General features: G+C 42.8%; 1 protein-coding gene across 1 annotated transcript; it reads right to left on the minus strand.

Annotated features, from left to right (window-relative positions):
* Positions 1 to 3,411: 3,411 nt before the first annotated feature.
* LOC118388588 (GATA-binding factor 2-like) lies at positions 3,412 to 15,780 on the minus strand. Its single transcript, XM_035777807.2, has 6 exons — positions 15,555 to 15,780; positions 14,633 to 15,154; positions 13,340 to 13,930; positions 9,754 to 9,899; positions 6,314 to 6,439; positions 3,412 to 5,012 (listed from the first exon to the last, which is right to left on the minus strand). The coding sequence occupies exons 2-6, from the start codon at positions 14,862 to 14,864 to the stop codon at positions 4,725 to 4,727; spliced, it is 1,383 nt and encodes a 460-aa protein (XP_035633700.1). The 5' UTR covers positions 14,865 to 15,154; positions 15,555 to 15,780; the 3' UTR covers positions 3,412 to 4,724.
* Positions 15,781 to 25,360: the final 9,580 nt, after the last annotated feature.

Here is a 25,360-nt window from a genome sequence, read left to right on the forward strand (position 1 = left end):
TGCTACGATGATGCCCTGTGATCATCCCTGTTTCGTAAAGCCACAGTCTTGGGTGGAAGCAGCAGCCCCAGTGACATATTTACTATAATATTCTCTCTCTCAGGGTGTGTGTGTGTGTGTGTGTGTGTGTGTGTGTGTGTGTGTGTGTGTGTGTGTGTGTGTGTGTGTGTGTGTGTGTGTGCGTGTGCGTGTGCGTGTGCGCGTGCACGTGCGCGTGTGCATGCAGAAACCCAGATCCCACTGAGGTCCTTTAGCTCATGTCCCAGGTTAGGTCATTGGGACACCAGGGCACAGAGCTATTATAGGAGGTGACACTTCACTCACTTCACTTTCTTACTCCTGACCTCAGGTAGCCTACTACCCTGACCCCTAACCCTTGTGCCATAGCTGTGCCACCCAGGTGATGCCGAGACAGTGGAACCTCTAGTATATTTAATGACTTAACATTAGTTTTACCAGTGGAGGTCATTCATTCATTTACATGCTTCTCTACTATGCTGTTGTTCCTACTTTCTACATCCAGCTGTAATCTATATGGGTTCAAATGGTTTGGAAAACGTACAGCTTGGGAACACTCATTTACCACGAGTTATAGTCTGTGGTTTGTCTGGAGTTCTGTATCTTCACTTTGATGATGCATCTCCTTTACATCTTTTGTTTTGCCAAATGTTGGCATCTCAGGAAGTTGAGGGGGGATGTCTTTTTTTCTCTGTCTTCTTCTAAGTGGATAGCCCCCCACCCCACCCCCCACCCCCACCCCCTCAACCCCAGCCCACCAAAACGGACCATGGGCTGAACTGGAACAAGCTGCTTCCTCTTTCATCTTCTTTATCTCCATCTCTCCTTTAACTGGTCCCTCTGAAGTCCAGCCTGGCCCGGCTTTTGATTCTATTAATTGAGTTTGGTGGAAAAACAAATGGAGGAGGAGGAGGTATGTAGGGGAGAGAAGGCGAGGGGGTCCAGTAAACCTTGAAGGCCACTTATTTAGGAGGTCCACCCGCTCCTATCGTCTCTCTACCCTCTTCCCCCATCTCCTCCTCCACCCCAGCCCTCCTAGTGATTCACCCTGCCATTCGACTCTCTATCGCTCCACTCTGCTTTTCATCTCTCCTTCTTTACGACCGAGGTGTCTTTGTTTTGCTGTGAAATATTTTTGCGGGGAGTCGTGACACTTTAAAAGGATCCGTAAATATGTCTGTGTGTGTAGAGCGGGAGGGTCTGGCAGAATGACAGTGTAAGTGCTTCCAGGGTGAGAGGTCAAGGAGGTTGGGAGGGGAGGGACGGAGGAGGGGGCTGATTCAGGCGCTCACACTCAGGATGACCCCTGTGGTGTGCTGTCTGAGACCCTGGTCCTGTAGCCCTGAGGGCAGAGCAAATGTTATTTCACAGAACTACAGACAAACCACAGACTATAACTCATAGTAAATGAGTGTTCCCAAGCAGTACGTTTTCCAAACCATTTGAACCCATATAGATTATAGCTGGATGTAGAAAGTAGGAACAACCCGTCCGTGGCCCATGTGGCTTTCATAAGGGTCCTGACAGACACAGACACACTCTCATTCTGTTTCTGTGTGCTGACTGGAAGGCTGAGATCCAACATGGCTCCCAGGGTCATAGGCAAGATGGCATCATGGTACTGTCTGAGGAGAGAGGACCCTCATTACACAATGAGTTCAGCGAGTCTTTTCACTGAACAGATGCTGCCGGTTGAGTATCAGTGTAGATATATGTAACATATGGTTCAAACCGCTCCGATTCTGTCAACATTGTATGTCTCAAATGTTTGGGGCACAGCAAGTTAATTAGAGAATGGATATCGGTTGATGAGTCTGATAGACTGTGATCCACTGAGGATCAGCACAACGTGTTCTCTAAGAAACATCTCAAGCAGGTATTCATTACGTGGGAAAGCTCTTTGGGTGCATCATGTGTTATGACACCTGCTGCATGCATCTATCCAGTTGGTAGATGGAGATCAGTGTTAGGTTGCTTCTGTGTCATGTTAGATCTTTGGATTTTTCCAAATGTTCACATACTGGTCTTATGGCATTAATATACATGCTATTATAAATATGAATATACATGACAGATGTAAAGAGATGTGAATGAATGGAAATATGGACACTGTGTAGCGGCTATACTCAGGGCCGGCTCCAGGCATAAGCGACATAAGCGGTCACGTAGGGCACGCTGCCGCTATGGGGGCCCCCTTAATTGTTTTACTCCATTAATCGCATAACCATTTCTTCACCGCAAAGGCCCTTTTAAGCGCACTCGTTTCCGCACGGACCCTTTTAAGCACAACACACAACAGTCAGTGCGCACTCGGTCTCGGTATCGCTGTCTGTCTCTATTGGGGTGCTCTATACACAAAGTGTTGAAGGAAAACGTACAGAAAGTTCCACCATAAACACATTCCAAGGTGTTTATTTAGATAAACAGCAGAAATATAATTTGTACAGAAGAGCTAGCTTGTTATGTTAATGTTAGCTGGCTAGCTAACCAAAATAATGTTTACTATGTCATGGCTGAATGCCTCTTGATTCAACTAACTTCCCACAATGATTTTAATCAGAATATGACATCCATTCCATTCAGCTACTGTTTTTGTTGTAGTTCTCAGGTCAAAAGATTTAAGCAAATGATCCCAATTATAGTCGTAGCAGCTTGTGTCTAGTTAAGCAGTTTTCTTTCTCAGGAAATCAGCTTTAAAACTGCAAAAAAGTCTCTACTCCCCATGGAAAAATGTGTGGATTTGCAGGAAATTAACTGTAAAACTAATACATTTCTCTACGCAGTCAAGAGGGAGCCCACAAAAATCTTGCTTAGGGCCCCCAGACGTGTAAGGCCGGCTCTGCCCTTACTGCATTGGCACAAAGCTAAATCACTTGTTACCCAAACATTCCCATTCACATTTTATGCTATATGGCAGTGATCATCAACTAGATTCAGCCGCGGAACTATTTCTTGAGCGGATGGTCAGGAGGCCGGAACATAATTACCAATAATTTGTAAACTGCAAATCAGCCACAAGAAGCCCAAACAGATGTAATATTTGAAAAAAACATAATCATTTCAAAACGTGCTTACATTTGTATACAATCACATATCTCTATATTATGCATGGCAATACTGTGGAAAAGATCACTTAGAGCTGATTTGCTGGTGTTTCTAATATTTTATGTCCCAACAATAAAATAACCTGCAGGCAGCCAGTTGGGGAAACCTGCTATTCGGTGTGTGTGTGTGTGTGTGTGTGTGTGTGTGTGTGTGTGTGTGTGTGTGTGTGTGTGTGTGTGTGTGTGTGTGTGTGTGTGTGTGTGTGTGTGTGTGTGTGTGTGTGTGTGTGTGTGCGTGCGTGCGTGCGTGCGTGCGTGCGTGCGGAAAATACGTCTCAGAGAAGTCTCATTCATGTTTACAAGTTTTCTTTATTATCATCAGTACGTAATGGCATCCAGATTGTCAGGTTATAATTGTTTTGGACAGGTAATAAAGAGCAGGTGTGTGGTTTTCTATCTGCTAAGTAGAGAGGCAGCAAATCAAAACTGTGCTGTGGAAAAAGAGACACACATCACAGAGAAACCAAGAGGTACAGGCTACTGTTCATCACCATGGCAACACTGATGGAACAGGAGAGGCCTAGGTAATGTAGAACAGGACAAAGTTCAAAAAAGACTATTCCAAACATAGAAATAGGATTGATAGAACAGATATGTTGCTCGTGTTAATGTGTAAATCAGCTTATTATTCCAACAATAGCATCAGATTTTCTGTATGAAGTATCCAGTGTGGCAGCAGAAATGGCAAATACTGGGTATCTGTTTTATTCAATCTATTTCTCTGCTCTGTGTATCTCTCTCTGTCTCCTTGCTGAAGGTTTTAAACACACAGTCCTCTTCTCCTTCACTAGGGGTTCATGTGAAGAGGGAGCAGTTGGCAGAATTAAACTTGATTCCTTTATTATCATTAGGAGGAAATGTTTAACAGCTCAGAGAAAGCGCGTCAGCTAAAAATATATTTATAATGATAGAAATGTTGATAACAATATCCATAATGTTTCAGGTGAAAGAAAAAGGCAAAAGGCAGTGAAAATAAATTATCTGGATAACAATAATAACAACAATAATAATAATACCATTAATAATATACAGTTTCAAATTAAGCTTTATAAACTTATTTTTTTATTTTACTTGTTTCTTTTTTTGTTGTAATGTCCATTAAAAATAGTAGAAGTCCATGAGCAGAAATCCAGCATATATTTGTTAAATGGTGTGAAGGGAATTGCTCTGTCTTCGCCCCAAAGTTGTCTTCACCACCCTCGTATCTCACACATTTACAATATTCACAGTTACTTCAGACTTGCTCGGCACATACCACTGCAGCAGGACGGGGGCGAGGTGGGAGGGGACGGTATATGCATGGGGATGGGTGGAGGTGAGGTGTAGTCTATCTCTGGTCTAAGAAGGTACCTAATAGAGAGTAAAATAGCCCCGCCCCGACCCCACCCCACCCCACCCATCAGTGGATGCTGCCTGGTTCCCCCATACCCCACGTACCCTTTACATTCTCTCTATACAGCAAGACAATCAACATAGACAAACCAAATGCATGTCTTTAACATTATACACATTGTCCTCAAGCAAGAGGCCTATACGACCCTCAACCCCCATTAGAAAATGGAACAATCTTCACATCCCCAGTGCCTCCCCATCCTCCCCAGCTCAGCCCATGGCGGTAACCATGTTGGAGTGGTGGGGGTGGCCAAATGAGGGGTGTATGGGTGTGGGGGTGGGCAGCATGTGACCGGCGTGGCTAAAGGGGGGCAGGTGGCCCATGTGGGTCATGTGTCCAGCCAGGGAGGAAGCACTGAAAGGAGAGGACTTCTCGTGCATGCACTTAGAGAGCTCCTCGTAACCGTCGTTGCCCCGCCTGCCCTTCTTGGACTTGTTGGACATCTTGCGGTTGCGTGTCTGGATCCCTTCCTTCTTCATGGTCAGAGGTCGGTTCACCTGTAGGGAGAAGGAGATGGAGGGAGAGATGAGTGACCGGGTTGGGAGGGTTTATAATCAACTTAATGTGTTTGAATTGAATGGACTACGTACAGGAATAACCATATCTAGATACAGTTATTTGTCTTTTTTTCTAAAGAAATGTAACAATACAAATAAAATGCAGAAACAGTACGCAGCTTACTCCCTAAAACCAAGGCCATATTCAATGTAATACATGGCAATGCACCAAGACTTAACCTTCAACAGTTATGCCTCATTTGAACAGACGCAGTTGGTCTGTCTGAATAACAGTCCCACCATTGTGAGTCTCAAGGGGATGACGCCTACCATGGAAACAATAAAGCACAAAGAAAGAAAACACCAACAGGGCCCAGTGTGTCTGTGGGGCCAAGCTCTGCATCCATCTCTCCCTCCTTCCCTCCATCCCTTTCTCCCTATCCCTCTTCCTTATCCTATTCCAATCAGTGCAACCTTTTCGTCTTCCTGACCTGGCTGGCTGCGTGTGGGTAAGGGCTGGTCAGGCTGTGTGTGGGTAAGGGCTGGTCAGGCTGTGTGTGGGTAAGGGCTGGTCAGGCTGTGTGTGGGTAAGGGCTGGTCAGGCTGTGTGTGGGTAAGGGCTGGTCAGGCTGTGTGTGGGTAAGGGCTGGTCAGGCGGCGTGTGGGTAAGGGCTGGTCAGGCTGCGTGTGGGTAAGGGCTGGTCTGGCTGCGTGTGGGTAAGGGCTGGTCTGGCTGCGTGTGGGTAAGGGCTGGTCAGGCTGCTTGTGGGTAAGGGCTGGTCAGGCTGCGTGTGGGTAAGGGCTGGTCAGGCTGCGTGTGGGTAAGGGCTGGTCAGGCTGCGTGTGGGTAAGGGCTGGTCAGGCTGCATGTGGGTAAGGGCTGGTCAGGCTGCATGTGGGTAAGGGCTGGTCAGGCTGCGTGTGGGTAAGGGCTGGTCAGGCTGCGTGTGGGTAAGGGCTGGTCAGGCTGCGTGTGGGTAAGGGCTGGTCAGGCTGCGTGTGGGTAAGGGCTGGTCAGGCTGCATGTGGGTAAGGGCTGGTCAGGCTGCGTGTGGGTAAGGGCTGGTCAGGCTGCGTGTGGGTAAGGGCTGGTCAGGCTGCGTGTGGGTAAGGGCTGGTCAGGCTGCATGTGGGTAAGGGCTGGTCAGGCTGCGTGTGGGTAAGGGCTGGTCAGGCTGCGTGTGGGTAAGGGCTGGTCAGGCTGCGTGTGGGTAAGGGCTGGTCAGGCTGCGTGTGGGTAAGGGCTGGTCAGGCTGCGTGTGGGTAAGGGCTGGTCAGGCTGTCAGCAGTGAAAGACTTACGTTGTGCAGCTTGTAGTAAAGGCCGCAGGCGTTGCACACGGGGTCTCCATTGCCGTTGCGCCTCCACAGTGTGGTGGTGGTGGTCTGACAGTTAGCACAACAGGTGCCGGCTCGTCTGGCCGCAGACTGGAGAGGAACATGAAGAAGGCCTTTATTCGACCACAACAGCACGGACACACAACACATGAAAGCATAGGTTGGGAATGACGTTAGTGTCGGGCGGTGTGTACAGTATTTGTATATCAGCTGCCAGGAGCCGAGAAAACATCATATTTCATGCTGTTTTAGATGGAAGTTGTTCCTTATAGTTATAGCTTTGCATATGATATCAGAAATGTATTCATATTGCGTGATAGTTTGATAGTTTATTGCAATGCGATTTAATAATGACGGAATTATGCAGTGAAAAGGTATCCAGTCTTTACATTCCCTGACAGACTATTGATCAAATACACCAAATAGTTGTATTGTTAGTGTATGAATTGGTCTCTATTAACCTAATAAATCAGGGGTTACTATAAAAGTCATGCTGAATAGATCATATAAGAAAGTAATGGGTTGTCTTTATTGGCTAGTTTTCTCCCAGCATGTGAATTTTTTTTTATTTCACAGACACAGTAGTACACGGATGAACACTGACTATCAAAGCTCTTCCTCTCAGATGCAAAGCATTGCTATTGAATAGAGATTAGGTAGCGAGGGGGGCCATAGGGCAGCATGTGCGATCCCCTGTCATTACAGATGGATTCTTCACACTTAATATGAGACAGTTACACGCATAAAACTTACATATACCCCTTCAGCAAAATATGGTAATCTGAACCCTCAGTCAGAATAGTGCATGGGCCTACACACTTAAGGACAATCATAAAATATGGATTAATGCAAAATACCTCTCTATTGATTCAAGTAGAAATTGCGTCAAAATTGCCCAATATAAACAAACTTCGTAGTAAAGAAGTCTACAAGTCGAGGCTGGAGCCCTCGCATTTGTCCCACAGGTAACAGGGCATAAACCCATTTATTTCACCTCCTCTGCGCGGCCTGCACGCATCTAGTTCCCCATAGCTTTTTTTCTGTGCACATAAAGTGTCCTTAAATGTTGTACTAATCGCTTTGCTATATTCTATATATTGAGGACTGGCCTGCTTGACCACTGCTATGAAAAAAAAGTAAGTGTACTAGCGCGCGACGAACGGAAACATGTGCTGGCCTCGCTTCCTTATCGGTACCGGCAGATATCCGGATAGGAAACGACTGGAAGGACCCTGCGCGAGTACTGAAAACACGCGAGCTGAAAAGTAGGCTACAAACGCACCGGCTACTGACTCAGGGAGAAAAACAACGACTGGATTTTTCAGACATTAGGACCAACGGGAAAATGATGAAACTTTAATACGTTTTTATTGCAGGTTGAAGCTATATTGATTGTGGTCCAGGGATATGCGTTGACCCCAAAATGCATAGCCTAGGCCTACATGGCGTTTCAGGTTTCAATGTAAAACCGCACAATCAAATGTTTCAGAAAAATCTAAAAACGGGTCTCGAGACTCTCTAAATAGGCCTACAGTCCAAAATCAAACGGAGTCGCGTCGGTGATGCTTTTTGTATAGCCTGCATTGGATGATTCAGATCAGTGCAGTCTTCATGCTGTCGGCTGAATGTCAATAGTCTGTCTGTATTTGCCTCAGCCATATCTCGAACATTCTCTTATCAAGATGCGCACAGGATTATATGATCTCTAGGATGGTCTTAAACAAACGCAGTCAACATGAAATATGTAGGCCTAAATTATCTACTTATGTCTCAAGCATTAAATGCGTTCAATACTGTTATACGTAACCTTTGATTAATAGATTAATAATCTTATTATGCACCCTGAGACATTTGGGAACCGATTCGTAAATCATTTGAACAGGCGTACGCTAATTAGGCCGATATTCAAATTCCAAATATGAAGTTGCAGAAAATAAGCCGACCCACTGGTCACCGACATAAATTTAAGGTCTATTCCACGTTGGTTTAATGTAACTTTATTGAAGTTTGCTTTAAAGCAATGTCTCTATTTCTGGAAACCCCCTATTTATTTATTCAAGAGGAGCGTGGAAAAAAATACTCTTAAAAAAATCAACTTCGAGTAGTAAAATTAGCTCAACGAAACACATTTTTTATGGTTATTATGAAATTATGTTTTACATGATTTCTACCATTATAATTATTATGAATATAATTATTAATAACATTATTATTATAATTATGCTGTTGATGTATTAGTCCATATGCAAATAGGTTTACGCCCGCGAACGGTAGCCTATTGTGGGCTATTCAAAATGTTTCAGAAAATATTCAGATCATATCTTGAATCGAGAGATTTTGGCATTTATGCATATAATCCTTTAGGTCCTCATATCTGTCAACAGGCCGTGGAGAATCCTATTTCTTTGTTTTTCGTATTTGATGCAAATCTATATCTCATTGGGTCATATCAATTCCCTCCATTGCTGTTTCAGAGGTGCCATCCTTAATTGCGTGTTTGTTGTTGTTGAGACCAATGGTTTTAAAGTCTGGTTAGCTCAGGGCTATAAATAGTTACTGTTATATGAAAATAATAGATTTTAACATTTAATGCTAACAAATGTTTTATTTTATTTTTTGCAATCAATGGAGTCACCAGCACATTAAGTCTGGAAGGACTATTTTCAGTAATGACAACATTTACATAGTCCATTGAACTGCTGTGTAACTGGTCTATATTAGTCTGGATCTGACCTGGCTGCTGCCCTCTGAGGAAAACACAACATTGATGTTGAAATGAGTTCATGATGAGAAGTACACAATGTGATATCAGCCAAGCAGCAAGAAGGCCCAGTCCAGTATTTGGCTAAGCGAAAGGCAGAGATATCCATTTACAAGTATGTTGCACACCAGTCACCTAGATTCACTCGCAGAGAAAAGAAACACATTATTTTTCCTTTCTTCTGTTACCTATAAAGTGACTTAGTTACACAAAGCGTGCAGTGCACCAGTCACTCATACAGCCTCCACAGCAGACAGTCACAGTGAGCTATATAGTGAGGGATGATAGAGGCCTATGCCGGCCCTGGTATCAGTAGCAGTATCAGAAGTAGCAGCAATAATGATAGCAGAAACAGCACAGATAGACAGCACTCCGCTAACAGCCTGTGTAAAGGAGCACAAGGGTGAGTGGGAAACACAATTCCCGGAAACTGATTGGGAAAATATAACTTTCCTGGAATTATGGCCCTCCTCGCCCCTCTCCCCCTACCTTGTTCTTTTTTTTTGCCCCCTCCCATCTCCGACCCTGTGTGTGTGTGTGTGTGTGTGTGTGTGTGTGTGTGTGTGTGTGTGTGTGTGTGTGTGTGTGTGTGTGTGTGTGTGTGTGTGTGTGTGTGTGTGTGCGCGCGCGCGCGCGTGCTCACCAGTCTGCGTTTGGGCTTGATGAGGGGTCGGTTCTGACCGTTCATCTTATGGTAGAGTCCACAGGCGTTGCACAAGTAGTGGCCCGTACCATCCCGTCGCCACAGGGGGGTAGACGTGGCTCCACAGTTGACACACTCACGCCCCTCTGAGCAGCATGCAGGTGGAGGGAGACCACAGGGACATTTATAAAATTAACCTGTTAACTCTAATGACACATTTATCATACATAACAATTATGTAACCTGTAGCAGTGGCAAGTACAATTTTTTAAATGTTATGTTAATTAGTCTGAAAAAGTATACAAGGACTGCATATTTTTATGTTAGGTGCACAGAAGCATGGGAAAAGTTTTAAGAATAAAAATTTTGTTTTTAATTTCTAAGCTCTAGTTCTGTTCTTGAATTCCTGTTTATATGAAAAGGCTGCGTATTATTGGTCTGAAGTTTGTGTGAAAGAGTGTGTGTTTAACCCTCTGCAGACTCTTGGAATAACAACATGAAAATGCTGCTGCCAGGCTTTATTCCGTTTGACCTGGTTAAGTTCCTCCCTGTCAGTTTTGGGTCAGTTTTGGGTCAGCTGGGACCCAGGCATGCTTCAGACAGGGGCACCCATACACCCACAATGAAATGTGGGCTGTCTCTCACGTTTCTCTACATTTTGCTGTGATTACAATGATTTTCGTCCCCATATATACAGTATGGTGAAAATTAACCTTTAGTGCTGGGTTCTCCAACTGGTGGCCCGTGGGCCTTTTTATTTGGCCCCCAAAGTATTAAATAAATGTTGAAATAAATAAATGTTTGACACAAAAGACTGTAAAAACACAAGGAAATCAGCTCCAAGTGATTTTAATGAAAGACATCTGTTCCCAAGTATTCCCACGCATAATAGACAGACAGTTGATCGTACACAAATGTAAGCAAGGTTTGAAATGATTGTTTTAGGCAAACATTATATCTGTTTGAGCTTATTGCGGTCAATTTGAAGTCTACAAATGATTTGCAATTATGTTCCCGGCCCCCCAACCATCCGCTAAAGAAATAAATTGGCCCACGGCTGAATGTAGTTGATGATCCCTGCTTTAGTGGGTGTGAGTCTGTGCGTGTGTGTACATGTGGCAAAGATGGTCTGATAATCAACATCTCCTTGTTCTTCTCTCAGCCTCCTCAGCTCATCATTATATTGGCTAATCAGCCTGCTATAACTCACTTTAAATCGGAATTCTTAGGAATGATGACCATTCATTAAAGTGACCTAATCACAGTGCAAACTAAGGTAGTAATTTTGAAATATTTGTGCTGCCTATAATGTGGATCAGATTGTCAGTCTAGACTAGTAGAGGTAATACTGACATACTTGTGGGCCTTTGCCTCTGTTGGTGGCTCCACATAATGCTGAGTATGGACAGCCAGAGAAGGAGGGAGAGAAAAAAGAGGGAGACTGAGAGGAGAGAGAGAGGAAGGGGGCCTGGATTAGGGTTAGTCAAACAGGAAGTGCCTCTAAGGTATGCATGAGCAGGGACTCCACCAGAATAGTGTGATGCTATAGAGTTCTGTGGTCCTGCAAGCCACCAATACTGGACATCCCCACAAAGAAAAACTCCTAGTAACAGGACAGTTTATTCCTTCATGTCAGGGAGAGCCCCTAAGACATAAATATATCAGTGAGGAGGTTCCACTTCCAAACACCTATCTGGGTGTTCATGATGGAAGTTGTGCCTCAGTCTTACAATGACCATAACTGACAGATGGGGTTTTTATTTTTTAGGACTACTCTTGGGGTTTATGTTGAGACATCTAATCCTTAGTTGTGAAATATGGTGAATTGATTTTTTGTTGGTGCTTTCTATAACAAATTGTTTCTTTCTTTCTATAACAAATTAATACTGGTGCTCAGTAAAAGGGATATAAGGTTATAAGATAGGGGGCTGCTTGAAGGCAATCAGCTCTGCCTACAGTCATCAAATGTCAGCCTCGACAATGCTGTATTATGTAACAAAGAAACGGCTGATTGTAAATACTGAGTTTTTTTGGCCCAAATGCTCGAGTGGATCTTCTTTTCACACCTCCGGGGCTGTATCCAGTTCACCGTTCTCAAGGGCGTGCCAGCTCGAGCGTAATTGAGTCGCGGTTTACAAAAGAGGATAATAAACGTGTCAGCCGAAGCGGGCCCGCGCTCAGCCGAACTTCAGGGCTTGGGTGTGTGCGTGAAGCGAGGCAGTACGCATTGCCTGTCTTTTTTAACCAAATAAAGTAGCCTGGACAAATGTATATTACTCAGGCCTGGGACACTGGGATCGTTTTATTTCTTCACAGCTTACAATACGCATGGTTTCTTATTATCATTAGTCTAAGCCTACATTATAATTACATTAGGCCTATGTTGATATTACCGATTTGTACAAAACAAAATGCAGAATGGATATGACCAGTTTACATAATAAAGAGGAAACGGTATGCCTGCTGTTTAAAAACGTGGCTGCATAAATTAGGCCAGAAAAAGTCGTCGAAGAGGACACAGCATAACCTCACACCACCTCTTACTGTTGTATCTGTCCATCCCCACACCATAACAAATAAACAGTTATTGTTAACCCTTTATGTATATAATTCGTCTATTTATTATAGTTAATTATAATAAATGTTTGTGTCCTCTTGGGAATGAAAATAGATTTTTAGATAACATTCTTGATCCATAGGCGAAGCAAAAAAGTAATTCACATACAGGATTACTATTATGTGGATATCACTGCTTTAGGTGCATGTGTGTGTAGGGGCCTACACCTTCCTACTGGTTGTTTCGAGGCGGACTGTGTTGTTGCGACGAAAGAAACCGGTGTGTGTGTGTGAAAAGAGCTATGAAAGTAGTTATGACAACATACATGCACGATGTAACCTCAGCCCAATTATTCCATGCACACTACTCCTACTTCTACGTCAAGGCTAATTATGATGATATTGCATATTGTGTCATCCCATTTTGTCCTATTTTCTAAGGACGTTAATGGAAAGATTGGTAATGGAGTAAATCAAATTGCATTAAACTGGGAGTTTTGAAAATGCCATGGACGTTTCATTCAACATTTTTTTACCCGTCTTATAGTATAGCCTATAGCCTACATTGGGGAATATTTACGCATGCATTTAAACACAGGCCGTAATATATACATTCATCTAAATATACATAACAATTCTAGCCTAGCTATTACATATTTGTATTTTTATTTAGGCTATATGTATTATCTACAAGGTATCTTATATTGTTTGGTCTAAAAATGAACTACGTTTTTGTTTTTAGTTTAAACGGTGCTTAGTTTGTTGAGTGCATGGCAGTAATTCAATACACGGTCATAGTATTCTGGTTTTAATATAGGCTATTTGTTTTTTAACTCAATTATGGATTTAGATAAAACAAAACTGTTATAACACTAAGATAGCTTAAATATAGCCTATAAAGCCTATATCCAATAACATAATTTAAGTGTGTTCTGTCATAATAATAATAATATAAAATGATTATTTCATCATCATTTTACTCTGTAACAGAAACATTTGTAACACATTTTCGAGATAAGATTAGACTCACCTGAGCACGACCGAGTTTTGCTTTTACATTTCGGGGTGAAGCTGGAGGATGATCCTCCGAGCAGGCTGCCGGGGTGGAAGAGACTGCCACCGTAGTCATGCGCTGCCGGGAGAGAGTATGTGGGGTAGGTCGGTATGGGGTGGTGGGTGGATGGGGTCTGTGCGCTCATTGAGGCCAGGCTGCTCCGGAGAGGACTGGAACCCTCCATTTTCATGCCTTCAGAAATTGACATTTGATACTTGATAGAATCTTTCTCGTCCATTCTCGGGGTAGAGGATGAGGGTGAGGCGGCCCCGAGGTCTGGGGACACATCTTTCGGCGGGGTAGGGGGAAAACTGTAGAGATGTGGACTCGAATGGGACGCGGGTGTTAACGAGGATGCCGAGGCCGTGCTGGCGTTGCTGCTGCAGGGGTATAGGCCACCATGAGCCCCGGAGCCTGAGGCGTGTAGCCCGGTCTTGCTGAAGTGGCTGACCGCCCATGCGTTGTGATGGTGGGCCGCTGAGAGGGCTGCTTTGCCGGGCTCTAGCCATGAAATCCCCGGGCTATGCAGGAGATGTGGCCGGCAGACCTGACCCCCAGCGAAGCGAGCTGTAAGAATAGTAGAATAATATGTTCATAGATGGAATAAACAAACCAGCTAATAATGTTACAACTCTCATTGATGATGTGATGCTATAGGATTATAGAAAGTTGGGGCACCGAAGTCCTTAACCTGTTGACGCAGCGTACTTAAAGGAATTATTCGATTCGCGAGGGGCACAAAAAACGCAGTTGGCAGGTATTCAGACAAAACCACAGAAACTATAACCGCAGAAATATATTTTCTCGTTTTGAGTCATCTTGATATTTTATAGTCAGTGATAAAGATTTAGCAAAGACATGCATGGGGTCTGGTAAGTGCACTGGAACCTCTTTCGCTTGACCCAAGCACTAATACATGACACCCTTTCAGCTATGTATTATTACATAGTTTCTCACTCCTTGTTTATCTGACTAGTTCTTCAGTCAAGAAGGGTAAATTACATTTATTTTACTATAATTTCCTTATTTATGTCATCGGCTGAATTGCTCTCGTGTCCACAACTTTTAATGGTCTCATCCACTGCCTTACATTTTTGTTCTCCCATGCAAATCAAACCGATGCATTTAAACCCACCCACATTAATGGGTAAATAAGTCTGTGCGCATTGTTTATTGCTTTGAGAAAATACATGAATAGCCTATGCCCACGATAATTCCTACTTTATCCTGATAATTAAGTTGTTTAGGAAAGTGAATGTGAGGTCTTACCGTGAGCTTGACTGTAGGACACTCTGGCCCGTGCATGAGCGGAGTTGTGGTAGTACGGGTTTCCCTGCGAGTCAAGATGGTTGAAGAAAACATCCACCTCGTCCGGGGGCAGAAGCTGCGCGGTGGGCTCCATGTAGTTATGCGAAAGGCCGGGGTGGTGAGAATCCGGGTGTTGGCCGTTCAGCACGGCGTGGTGGTGCATCCACCGAGGTGGATCAGCCGCTATATCCATGTCTGTGTGGATCTCTCCGTGTTGGGCAAACAGGGTGAAAAGAGAAGAGGGGCCTCTCTAGAGAGAGGACAACGTGTTCCTGAACCTTACTCTCTCCGCTTTGTCTTTAAAAAAATAGCCTCCCTCTCCTGATAAAAATGTCCTCCTATTGTGGAAAACAAAACATAAATGTGTAGAGAATTTTCGCTCGTCAATCTCCTATAAATCGGTCTTCACTAGTAGTCCGATGAGATCCTCTTGCCTCTCCTTCTTCAACAGGCGTCGGGTAGTGAGTGTTTGACACTGGACACCTGTAATAGAACCAGAAATAGGATGTTCACATTTCAGAGGCATTTACAAGGTGTTACGTGTTTTCTTTGTATGCCTGTCCTGTCCGAAGAGAATAATTCGGGGAGGCTGCTTCTTTTTTATGTACGATTTGTAAGTGATGTATGTAAAGGTGCAACATAAGATAAACACCTCGAAATACTCGTCCCCACCCACTCCCATTCCGAGGAACCTGAAATCATCGACCCATCCTCACCGTAACGCGCACAGATAAGTACTTTTGAACTCATATAGGCTAGTAAACTAATAATAATCGTCAGTACACTCAGAACAAACTGTTAAAATTCTTACAGAGCGGAAGAAGTCATTTGTTTTCTTCACACAATTTTGGAGAAGAAAATAATATATATTTTATGCAAATACCTTGTCTGTCTCAGGCTTGGTTATTCCGATTTCAAGCCCCTTTGGTAGAATTCTCCTCCAGTTAGCAAGTATATTTTCCTTTCTTGTATTGACTCAATTTCTACGGCATATGTTTGGTCTATTTTTCCTTGGTTTTGGCGTAGGGTTATTTGCTGCGTAAACTCCGATGGAGACGGATAGGCCTTTAGCGACATGCAGCTGTAGGAACTGTCAGCACTGGCGCCAGTGAATTCCATGTCATGTGCGCAGGGGCGGGGTCTTGATATCAGCGTTGATCCCGCGACAGCCAATTGGATTCTGCCTTTGCCAATTGTGACAACTGCCTCTGCAGAATCACCATGTCATTCGCCTCTCCATCCCAAGCACCAGCGAGCGGACAGCCCTGGCCCCTGTATGCTTGTCTCATCCCAGAACGTATTAATCAACAGCGTCACCTTATTAGTTAAGCAGCCCCGGGCCACCACCCACACCAATGCTTTCTCAACCAGGGGAGAAATGTCTTTGTTTATGCCAAGTGTAATGATCACTTTATTTCGAATAAAAAAGTTAATTTCAATAGGAATGAGTATGTATACCTCTTTATATTTAGGCTACATTAAACTATATGCCAGACTTTTAAATCCCATACGTAAAAAATGCGTAATAATTTAAATAGGCTAGGCTACTCCAATGTAAATCTTATTCATGCTGTTCAGCCTATGAATTGCAAACATTCTGGCAGAGTTATGGCTGTGGTGTAGGCCAGTGTGGTCTTTCGTGTAGTATAAACATGTTTGTGAATCAGTGGCAATCACATGCTGCTTTACATATTAATGCCTCCTTTGACTGGCGGGTCAGCAGCGCACAGGGCGTATACCAGCCATAGAGGGCCACCAAATGGGGTTGGTGTAGTATATGGTCACAATAACGCGGACCCAAGAAACCGAGCAGTCCAGCCGCCGGTGTCTGAGCATCCTCATTATCCCGCGGGCAAAGCTTTCCAGATTTTTGTCGCACTTAACAAACCTGAGTAATCTCACATTAGATGAGAGAAATGAATGATGAATGTTTGTTGGGAGAACTGTTTGATTTTGGAGTGTGGGGCACATTTCTGCTGGTATATGTTATATGTTCTCATATTTCCTTATCGCCATAGCCGCGGGAAATAAAACTACTTATATGTTTACCAGTTTCTTGAAATACTTTGCAAATGTAACTTATTTCTATGTGAAAACTGAAATGGTCTATTCGTTCCTTTTATATTTTCGTAGACACCCTTGTCCAAAGCAACTTACAATAATAATGCATACGTTTTCATACTGGTTCCTCATGGGAATCAAGCCCACACGGTTCTCTACTCACATCATCACAAACCACTTGATGTCTCAATGTACTCAATTACTGTATTGTGCGTTGTTTTTCTTCATGGTGGTGGAAAGTCTACAGGTATAAACCTAGATGACCAGCTTATGTACAATACAGTAATGTACATTTACAGTAAGTGGTTTGTAAGGATGGTAAATTAATACTGCAAAAAAAGTTATTATTTTCGATGTTGTTTAAAAAAGAAAAATATGTAATTTAATGTGGATGTTTTGTGTCTTTACCCAGAACGTTGCACCTTTTGATGTAAATGTTTGAGGACAGGGTTTTGTTCTTTCTGTATTCCATTAGAATGTCAATTGCAGAGAAAGGGAGAGGGCAACAACTTTTTAATTCCAACTATTGAATCCTGCAAGACACTGTTGTAAGCGGAGATGCTAAAAAAAAAAGTTTTTGCCCCATGCTACAGATATCAATCTATATGGTACGCGAATACTGGTAAAGTCCCAGTGCACTACTTTTGTGAAAAAATATATTTTTCAAAAAATATATTTATTTGTGTAACTTATAATCATTTGTATAACTATGTTTATTTTTTGGTAGTGTGAATATGAATGACAGGGAATAATGTGAGGAGGGAGCACAAGGCCCTGTCCCACCAACCAGCCGCTTATCTGACGCCCCTACCTGACGTCACCGCATCTTTAGAGGAAAAAAAAAACATTATTGGGAAATTAACTTTTAATAATACTTAAAGGAGTAGATGGAGATGGGGGAGCACGAGATCTGCTTACCTCCCAAAGGATACACTTGAATAAATGCAAGGACACTCTATTGTGAGGAATGCAGTAGATAGCAATATTAATTATACATAAAGTAGTCTTTTGACCTTTGATGTGGTTTAGAAATGTGTCTACATAGATCCAGTGGCAACAGAAGACAGCGAGACTGAGATTGGTTCCCACTAGCCCCACCAGGAATTTGATTTGACCCCAGAGAACACGAGACACAATCAAACACAGTCAAGAAAGCAGAGAAGTGAAGTCTGATGGACTATGGAGTGGACACCGCATGGGGGAGCACAACATAGATTAAAAAAATCAGCTTTAATGCACTTTTGTTGTGAACATCCTTCCTGGTGGTTGGATGGTGGTCATCCTCAGTTCCCTCTACCTGTTATTACAATGGTACAAGTAGCAGCCGCTGATTAGCCTATATAGCCAGATATATAGTCACCAGAGTCCTCCGCCTCCTATGTTTTTGATTGAACCTTTATTTACCTAGGCAAGTCAGATAAGAACTAATTCTTATTTGCAATAACGGCCTATTGAGGAACAATGGGTTAACTGCCTTGTTCATGGGCAGAACGACATATGTTTACCTTGTCAGCCAGGGGATTCGATCCAGCAACATTTCGGTTACTGGCCTAACGCTCTAACAACTAGGCTACCATCGGCTCCGATGACATGTTGATGAAATTGCCACTACTAGACAATAGTTCGTTGTTTTTATGCTGTGCTGTAGCAAGGGTCTTGTGGGATGGGTGCCTTAGGGAAACAAAAAAGGCATTGAGAGCAGCATTAATCACACTGATAATTAGCAAATGTCGCGACAAGGATTTGCGTTGCTAACCTGTTTGTTCCTACCGCGCTTGATCGCTCTCCCATTGGCAAGGTGGGCGTCTGCGCGAGGACCAAAATGTAGGCTCGCCGCAGATAAGGGGTTGACATTACTGAGCGCCACCGTGTGAGCGCGCACTGCAGAGAGATGGTCGGTCCCTCGTCATTGGTAATTAGCCTGGATAGAATAGAGGAGAGGGGCAGAAGGTCCTGCACAACAGGACCTAGTCAGTCTTCAGCCCAACCACGGGAGGTGGCTGCTGAGATTAGTAACATTATTTTGAATTGGGTTAAAAAATGTAATTGAACGTCAAAATAAATTATTATTATTAGGCTATTATTATTATTTTATTATCATGATCATATAAACTATATATTTAGCCTACTATACTATTGTTATGTTATTATTAATTGTTTCGTCATTGTTTTATTGTTATAAAGCAATCATAATATAGGATAGTTTTCAGAAATTAGGCCTATCCATGATCCCCAATGAAATGCTACAAATAGTCTACTATAATGACGATAGGTCTACTGAATTGGAAGTAAAATAGTGAACATTCTGCACATATGTGATCTCTCCATGATACTAAAGCTGTATCAAGCTTTTAGCCAATAGCGCCCCTCATGCTTTCGATGCAGGATTTACGCTCACTTACAGCCACCCTCGCCATTCCTCAATTAAAGACTTTGCATTTGATAACACTGGGCTACTATAATACCTGTGAGCAGATGTCCAGTGAAAATAAAGCACCATTTCTCAATTCAATTGTCTTATTTTTTCTGTGTGCCGGAATGAACAAATGCCACATGCAAAGTAGGTTACAAATACGAATATGCTTTGGAAAAAGTTGAATATGCTCTCAGTAACACGTCTTCCAAAACAAAACTGCATATCCTATACATGGGAGATTTTCAGATTTTCAAATAGGCTACGTCTTGGCAATACTTGGCGCCTACTCTGTGATGTGTGACACAACTAGGCTACTGTCCATTCAGAGCAATGCGCAGTGCTTGACTTGGCTTGAAATATGTTCCAGTACTCATTTTGGGTGCTGGTACTGTTTATATTTAGGTGCAGGAGTTCCACAATACTTTTGAGAGTATATTCTATAAGCGAACAGGAGCTCAAGCAATAAACAAAATTGAGGTGCGGGTACTCAGCTCCGGTGAGCTCCTGCCCAAGTCAAACTGGCAATGCGCAACGACAGCGGAGGATAACAGAACGGACATTCAGTTCGGCAACGCGGGGTTCTGATTCTCCTTTTCTCAGGTGAAAAGGCGTCGCTTTCTATAGTCTGTGGCTGCGGTTAGAACCGTTACATTCCCTATTTTTCCAATCAGACGCGAAGCTGGATTTCAGGTATTTTGAAAGTAATAGCCTATAACAATGCGTCAGATAGGGTTGAAATATCCTCCTCCCTACTTCACCCCTATGCTCCCTGTCTTCCCGGCCAGGGTAAGCTATGTGACAGGGGAAGCTGGAAAACAGACTGCACTGTGAGGGATAGCAAGGCGGATTACAAAGTCGCGAGTCCCTGTTGTGATTGAGCCAACCCTGGACGCGCGTGGAGTAGGCTACAGCTGTCAGAGCACGACTGGCACGGATGGCGGAGTTGTATTTTACACGCACTAGACACTCAAGAGCCTAAAAGCAAGATGGACAATCGGCAGATAGACCGTTAACTAGGCTTATTTTAGGGCCATCAGAACCACATATCTGACAGTATTTAGATACATTTATCTCCTAATTTTACTGTAGCCGATGGATGAGACAGAACTTTGGCTGGCGAGATCTCGCATTTAAATAAGAAATATGTTAAATTAACCAATTATGTCCAATCCAGTGGTGCACACGATCTTGCCTTAATGGTTTACACGATTAACTTTTGTATTTAAAACATTGAAGTTACTCCCCCTCCTTGGCTATTGTGATTATAAATATACCCTTTACTCCTCCATTCATCTCCTTCACACATACACTTCACATTATGGAAAATAGCCTAGGCCTACTACACGCTAAGCCTTTGTAAAGCTGCCTAACAAGACCATGGGCTCGTGGCGCCGCAGCCGGCAGGTGCTTGAGAGCACCGGCTCAGGGTCTCGTGCCCACGTCCCCCCAGGTTCAAAGGGTAAAACACACACACACACAAACAAAAGATTACTCGAGAAACAAAAACGTTAACGGAATTAAATTCACAGATTTTAGAATAAGACAATTACAAATCTACTGGGGGAAAAGGTGGCTGCTCTCAATTGCCTAAATGTTGGATGGAGTTGGATTTGAGCTGTATGATCATTGAAGAGAGAATACTGTTATGAATACTATTGAATATAATTGAGAATGTTGACATTGTGTTGATAAATGTTCCTATCATAGACCCTAGCCTAATAACCGTTGCATAATGTTGCCTGTGTACGGTGTCTTTCTTCATTTATCTTACTCGTGTTCCTCCTCAGAATCGAGAGAGAGAGAAAACGTTGTCAAAGTTCTATGTTGCTATGTGGCAGCAATCTCTCGCAGCACCGGCACATTGTGCCAGTTGTGTAGCCTATTTATGAGAATAATGACACCACTCGTCCTTTCCCTCTTCATTTGCGTCATTACAATATGTGTACAAGCAGCAAGCGCGTGGCAATGAGCTTTTACTGCTTCTTTTGTACACCCCTCTGTCTCTGCGTCTTGACTTTAATTTCAAACGAAAAGGGAGCCCATTTCAGCCGTTCCTCTTTCAAAGATGCTCCGAGCACGAAGGGGCATGTAGTATCCTTTACTTGTTAGCATGATTATCTGAACAACTGGCTAATAACAAGGGTGGGGATTATTATTATTATTTTGAGGGATTATAATCGTGAATAGCCTAATGATACTAGTGTGATAATGCATTGATGATAAGGATAAATTGCCTATGCATGTCATATATTCATTAGGCCTATAGATACATTATTATTAGGCGATGTGTTGGAGCATCATTCTCAATAAGAAATTCTGATTTAGCAATACACGCTGTTTATTCTCACGTGAAGCCTATGTTTTTTTTAAAAATCGGGTTTGGTTGGTCTTAATGAATTTACAAATGTCAGACATTTAGGCGGGGAATTTGTCAGTGATGTGGAGTCTGGAAGCCTAAGGTCAATGTCACTTGGTAGACTTAATCACAATAGGACTGAACGCAGGCAGTGTTGTTAGACCGGTGACGGTGAAATATTTTGATTGGGCCTTATCTGCCATCACAGCTCCCAAAATAATCCTGTTTAAAAGACAGGAGAGGAGAGAACCTCAATGCAACAAATGAAATCTTGCATTAACAAGTGACAGCATTGTGCACAGTGAAATCTTGGATACAATACCCAGCTAACATATTTAAGTGTGCCAAATATTAAACTCATCTGCATGATAATGTGGCTATATCAATGTTGGCTGCGATGGGCGTTTAGTGCGAGCCTTTTTGATCTGGTGTGGCGGGAAGAACCGGAGCACTCTTGATGCGCACGCGATAAAACCTTATCAGTGGCGAACATCCACTTCCATCTCACTTTTTAAATTAATCTCGCCACACTAACCCCTTTCCCTTTCTCCATACTCTTTATGTCTCTCTCTCTCTCCTCGCTCAACTCTAAACACACACAGGCACACACACACTGCCCTTTGCCACAGTGGCAGCAGTAATTCTATTCAAACCAATCAAAAAGAGGAGAAGGAAGAGAGAGAAAGAAAGATGGAGATGCAGTAATTTACCACACTAATAATGTTTTTCAAAAGGAGGTGCAATGGACAATGCACAGTGTACCCCCCCAAATGGTTATTATTGTTTTTCTAAATTGTTACTATTTTGAGTCTGAGATTATTATTATTATACCTGGTTATAATCCAATTCAAATAAATCCAAGAAATCTTATGTGCCGCATCAGTTTGTTCCATGCAGCGGATTGTAGGAAACATCCCTTATGCAATACATTGTGAGGGGCAGTCAATGTTTGTTTAATAGGAAGGAGAAGATGAGATTTCAAAGCTGTGTGTGTGTGTGTGTGTGTGTGTGTGTGTGTGTGTGTATGTGTGTGAATGTATGAATATGCTCGTTGGATCCTCGGGTCCTCCTTCTGATTATAACCCATCCCGGGGTAATTTTTCAACGGTGCTAGCTAATCTTTGTTCTTTGTGAAGATAATAAATAGCCTAATCGTTATCAGCGAGCTGCTGAAGGTGTCGGGAGAATGAGGCTGATCGGCCCGGGAAATAGGCTCCAAAGTGCCGCGGAATAAATGGTATTTCTTATCTCCCTCATCCAGATTATCGCCGCCTTTTCAAACTCGCACAACAAATACATCCAATGCATCGAATGCATCATTTACCCGAGTAGATCTCTCCAAATGATAGACAGATCGCGGGGAGGGGGTTCGGAGGAGGGGGTACTGGGTCCCTGGAAATATTTCATGTGGCCCATGCGGCTCGTTAAATAAGTTTAAGCAAAGGCTTATGTATTTATTTTGGCTTCAATGTATTTGGAGAGCCTATTTATTTCAATTCAACTCAATTATATTCTGTTAAATTTCAGATACAGATTTTATCTTAAGAATCTATCTGCAATCCATGGTCTTTGTTGTGGTATCGCACACCAGCTAGTTATTTTATGCTGGATTTCACTGGATAACGGTCTCAGAGGGAACACAAGTAATTCCGCCCATTGATGAAAGAAATCGAATAATTATCGCGACGGTTTTTTCTCTGCGAGAGAATTGTTGACTTTTCAGTATCCCTGTGCTAACATGCTAATAAAATGTACAAAATCATAAAATTACTCACGTAGAATCTCTCAATTGTAAAATACTTATAATAATTATAATAACTTTTCAATTAGAATTCGGATGTTTAATTTCTTTCGATAATAGCGGTCTGTGTTGAAGTTGATTAGGCAGTTGTTCACCTGATTCACAGTTCACTCCCCTGAAAAAAACTCTAGGAGCTTAAAGGGTGTTTTGTTACAGCCTAATGCTTCCATGTACTATATGCTTCTTATTATTGTTACTTAATAAATATATATTTTTTTAACAGACAGAGTTCTTATTAATATCAGAATAACGAACTTGAATGAATGAGGGAATATAGGCTACTCACCATGAAACCCAACAGGTCTGTTATTTTTCAATCTGAGAATCTAGAATCCATAAACCTTCATAGATTTTTTTTGCATAATATGGCGTCTCCGCATCATAGCTAATCAATCATGTGCTGTGATATTTACATTTCTGTGTAGGATCCCCACGCCTGCCGCCCACGCCTTCTCTATGTGCGCACTCTTGTGGCCAGTGATCACCTTTCCATTAATTGAGTAATTAGCCGTTCTGCAATAATGAGCTGGCCAAGATTCGTTTTTTTGTTGTTGAGCGAAGCCCACCCCATGCCCAATGAATACGATTTGACCTAACCACGTTCGCGGCTGCCCCACTGTCTGCAGTCATGAACCACAGAACTTGAAAACATAGGCTTAAAATGAGGGAACGAACCATCAAACCGACTTTCTGACCACAAGCAGAGTATATCAGAACTAACACAATTGAGAGCAGAGCTTTTTCATATCCAATGGGCTATTTTAGAAATGTACATATCTATGTTCAGCCCAGCCTCACACTATGTTTGTAGCTGACCTAGGATGTATCCCCCCTACAAGTTAAACTCCACGTAGGCCTGGAAAGTAGATTGTGATGGTGTTGAGCCTGAGACGACTGAACCCCAGGAGGAGATTGAAGCCCGGGAGAAGGAGTAGTTGAGGAGAATGTATATATCTGTACACGGCAGCAACAACACATCAGCAACGGTATTATCTTGTATGCAAAACTCGAGACACCAAGTGCGACCTCTCATATGTTGACTATTTGATTAGTAATTTTATGTCATATATTAATTCGTTTCCTTTCTAATGTAAAACGCACTTTGTCCCTAATGCATGTTCTAAGCCTATATGTTCGTAAAGCACGTGCACATTATCCCGAAAAGCTTCTGTAATGTCTAAACATGTAACGTAGGCTTACGCAGGTTCCAGTGGGCCAATCCTGTAACCTATAACAATCGTATTTTTCATCAAATCCTTTCATATACGAAAAGTAAGCAGACTCGTTCGTACACATTTCATTCCTCTCGACAAAATTGCATTCTTCAGGCAACGACGGGAAAACGAAACGCGTGGATGGCTCTGTGAGGGCACAGGACACAGGGAATGAAAAAGAGGCATCCACTTATTATCGCACTTGGAACATTATGTATGTCTGAGTGACACGTTATGACAAAAAGCGGTATTTTTCCAATATACACAAACTCCGCGCTTAATAACCAGGCATCTCCAGGCGTCTCCCGGGCAACACTGATAATGCTACAGCAATTTTCCATATCTTTGCCAGAGTCTATTATATTCAGGGATTAGCCCTCCTTCCGGGAAAGGTCAAACACAAAGTCATTGAACCTGGAGTATGTTTCCCTCTCTGTTTATCCCCCCTCGTGATAGTGCACATTCTATTTCCCCCATCCTCCCGTCAACCTGTTTAACTATCATTAAAACTACCCTTGTTTGGTTCCTTTGAAAGAATCACAGTGAGCCGAAGCAGCTCTTCTCACGACTTTAGTGCATGTAATAAATATTTAACAAACAAAAACACGCGCCAAGGAGTGTGCCTTTATCTCAATAGTCTCAATGCATTATTACAGTTTATATGATTATGTTCTATTAGCTGAAAGAATATGAGCGCCAGGCAGTGGGATGTGGTTATAAGCAAGCAGACAGTGACACCTAGTGGCGAGGCCGTGGCCAACATAACATTTTATGCATTTAGCACTGCTTTAGTACCATCCACTCTTGCCACTTTTATGAAATATACCATACCAGTTAAGTT

Source organism: Oncorhynchus keta, chromosome 10, assembly GCF_023373465.1.
Source record: "Oncorhynchus keta strain PuntledgeMale-10-30-2019 chromosome 10, Oket_V2, whole genome shotgun sequence".
NCBI lineage: Eukaryota > Metazoa > Chordata > Actinopteri > Salmoniformes > Salmonidae > Oncorhynchus > Oncorhynchus keta.

Excerpts from the sequence above, each read along its gene's own strand:
- LOC118388588 (XM_035777807.2), bottom strand. The coding sequence starts at position 14,864 with ATGGATATAGCGGCTGATCCACCTCGGTGGATGCACCACCACGCCGTG. Across the intron at positions 13,931-14,632 it reads GTCCTACAGTCAAGCTCACG|CTCGCTTCGCTGGGGGTCAG; the intron begins GTAAGACCTCAC and ends CTATTCTTACAG. Across the intron at positions 9,900-13,339 it reads CAAAACTCGGTCGTGCTCAG|AGGGGCGTGAGTGTGTCAAC; the intron begins GTGAGTCTAATC and ends CATGCTGCTCAG.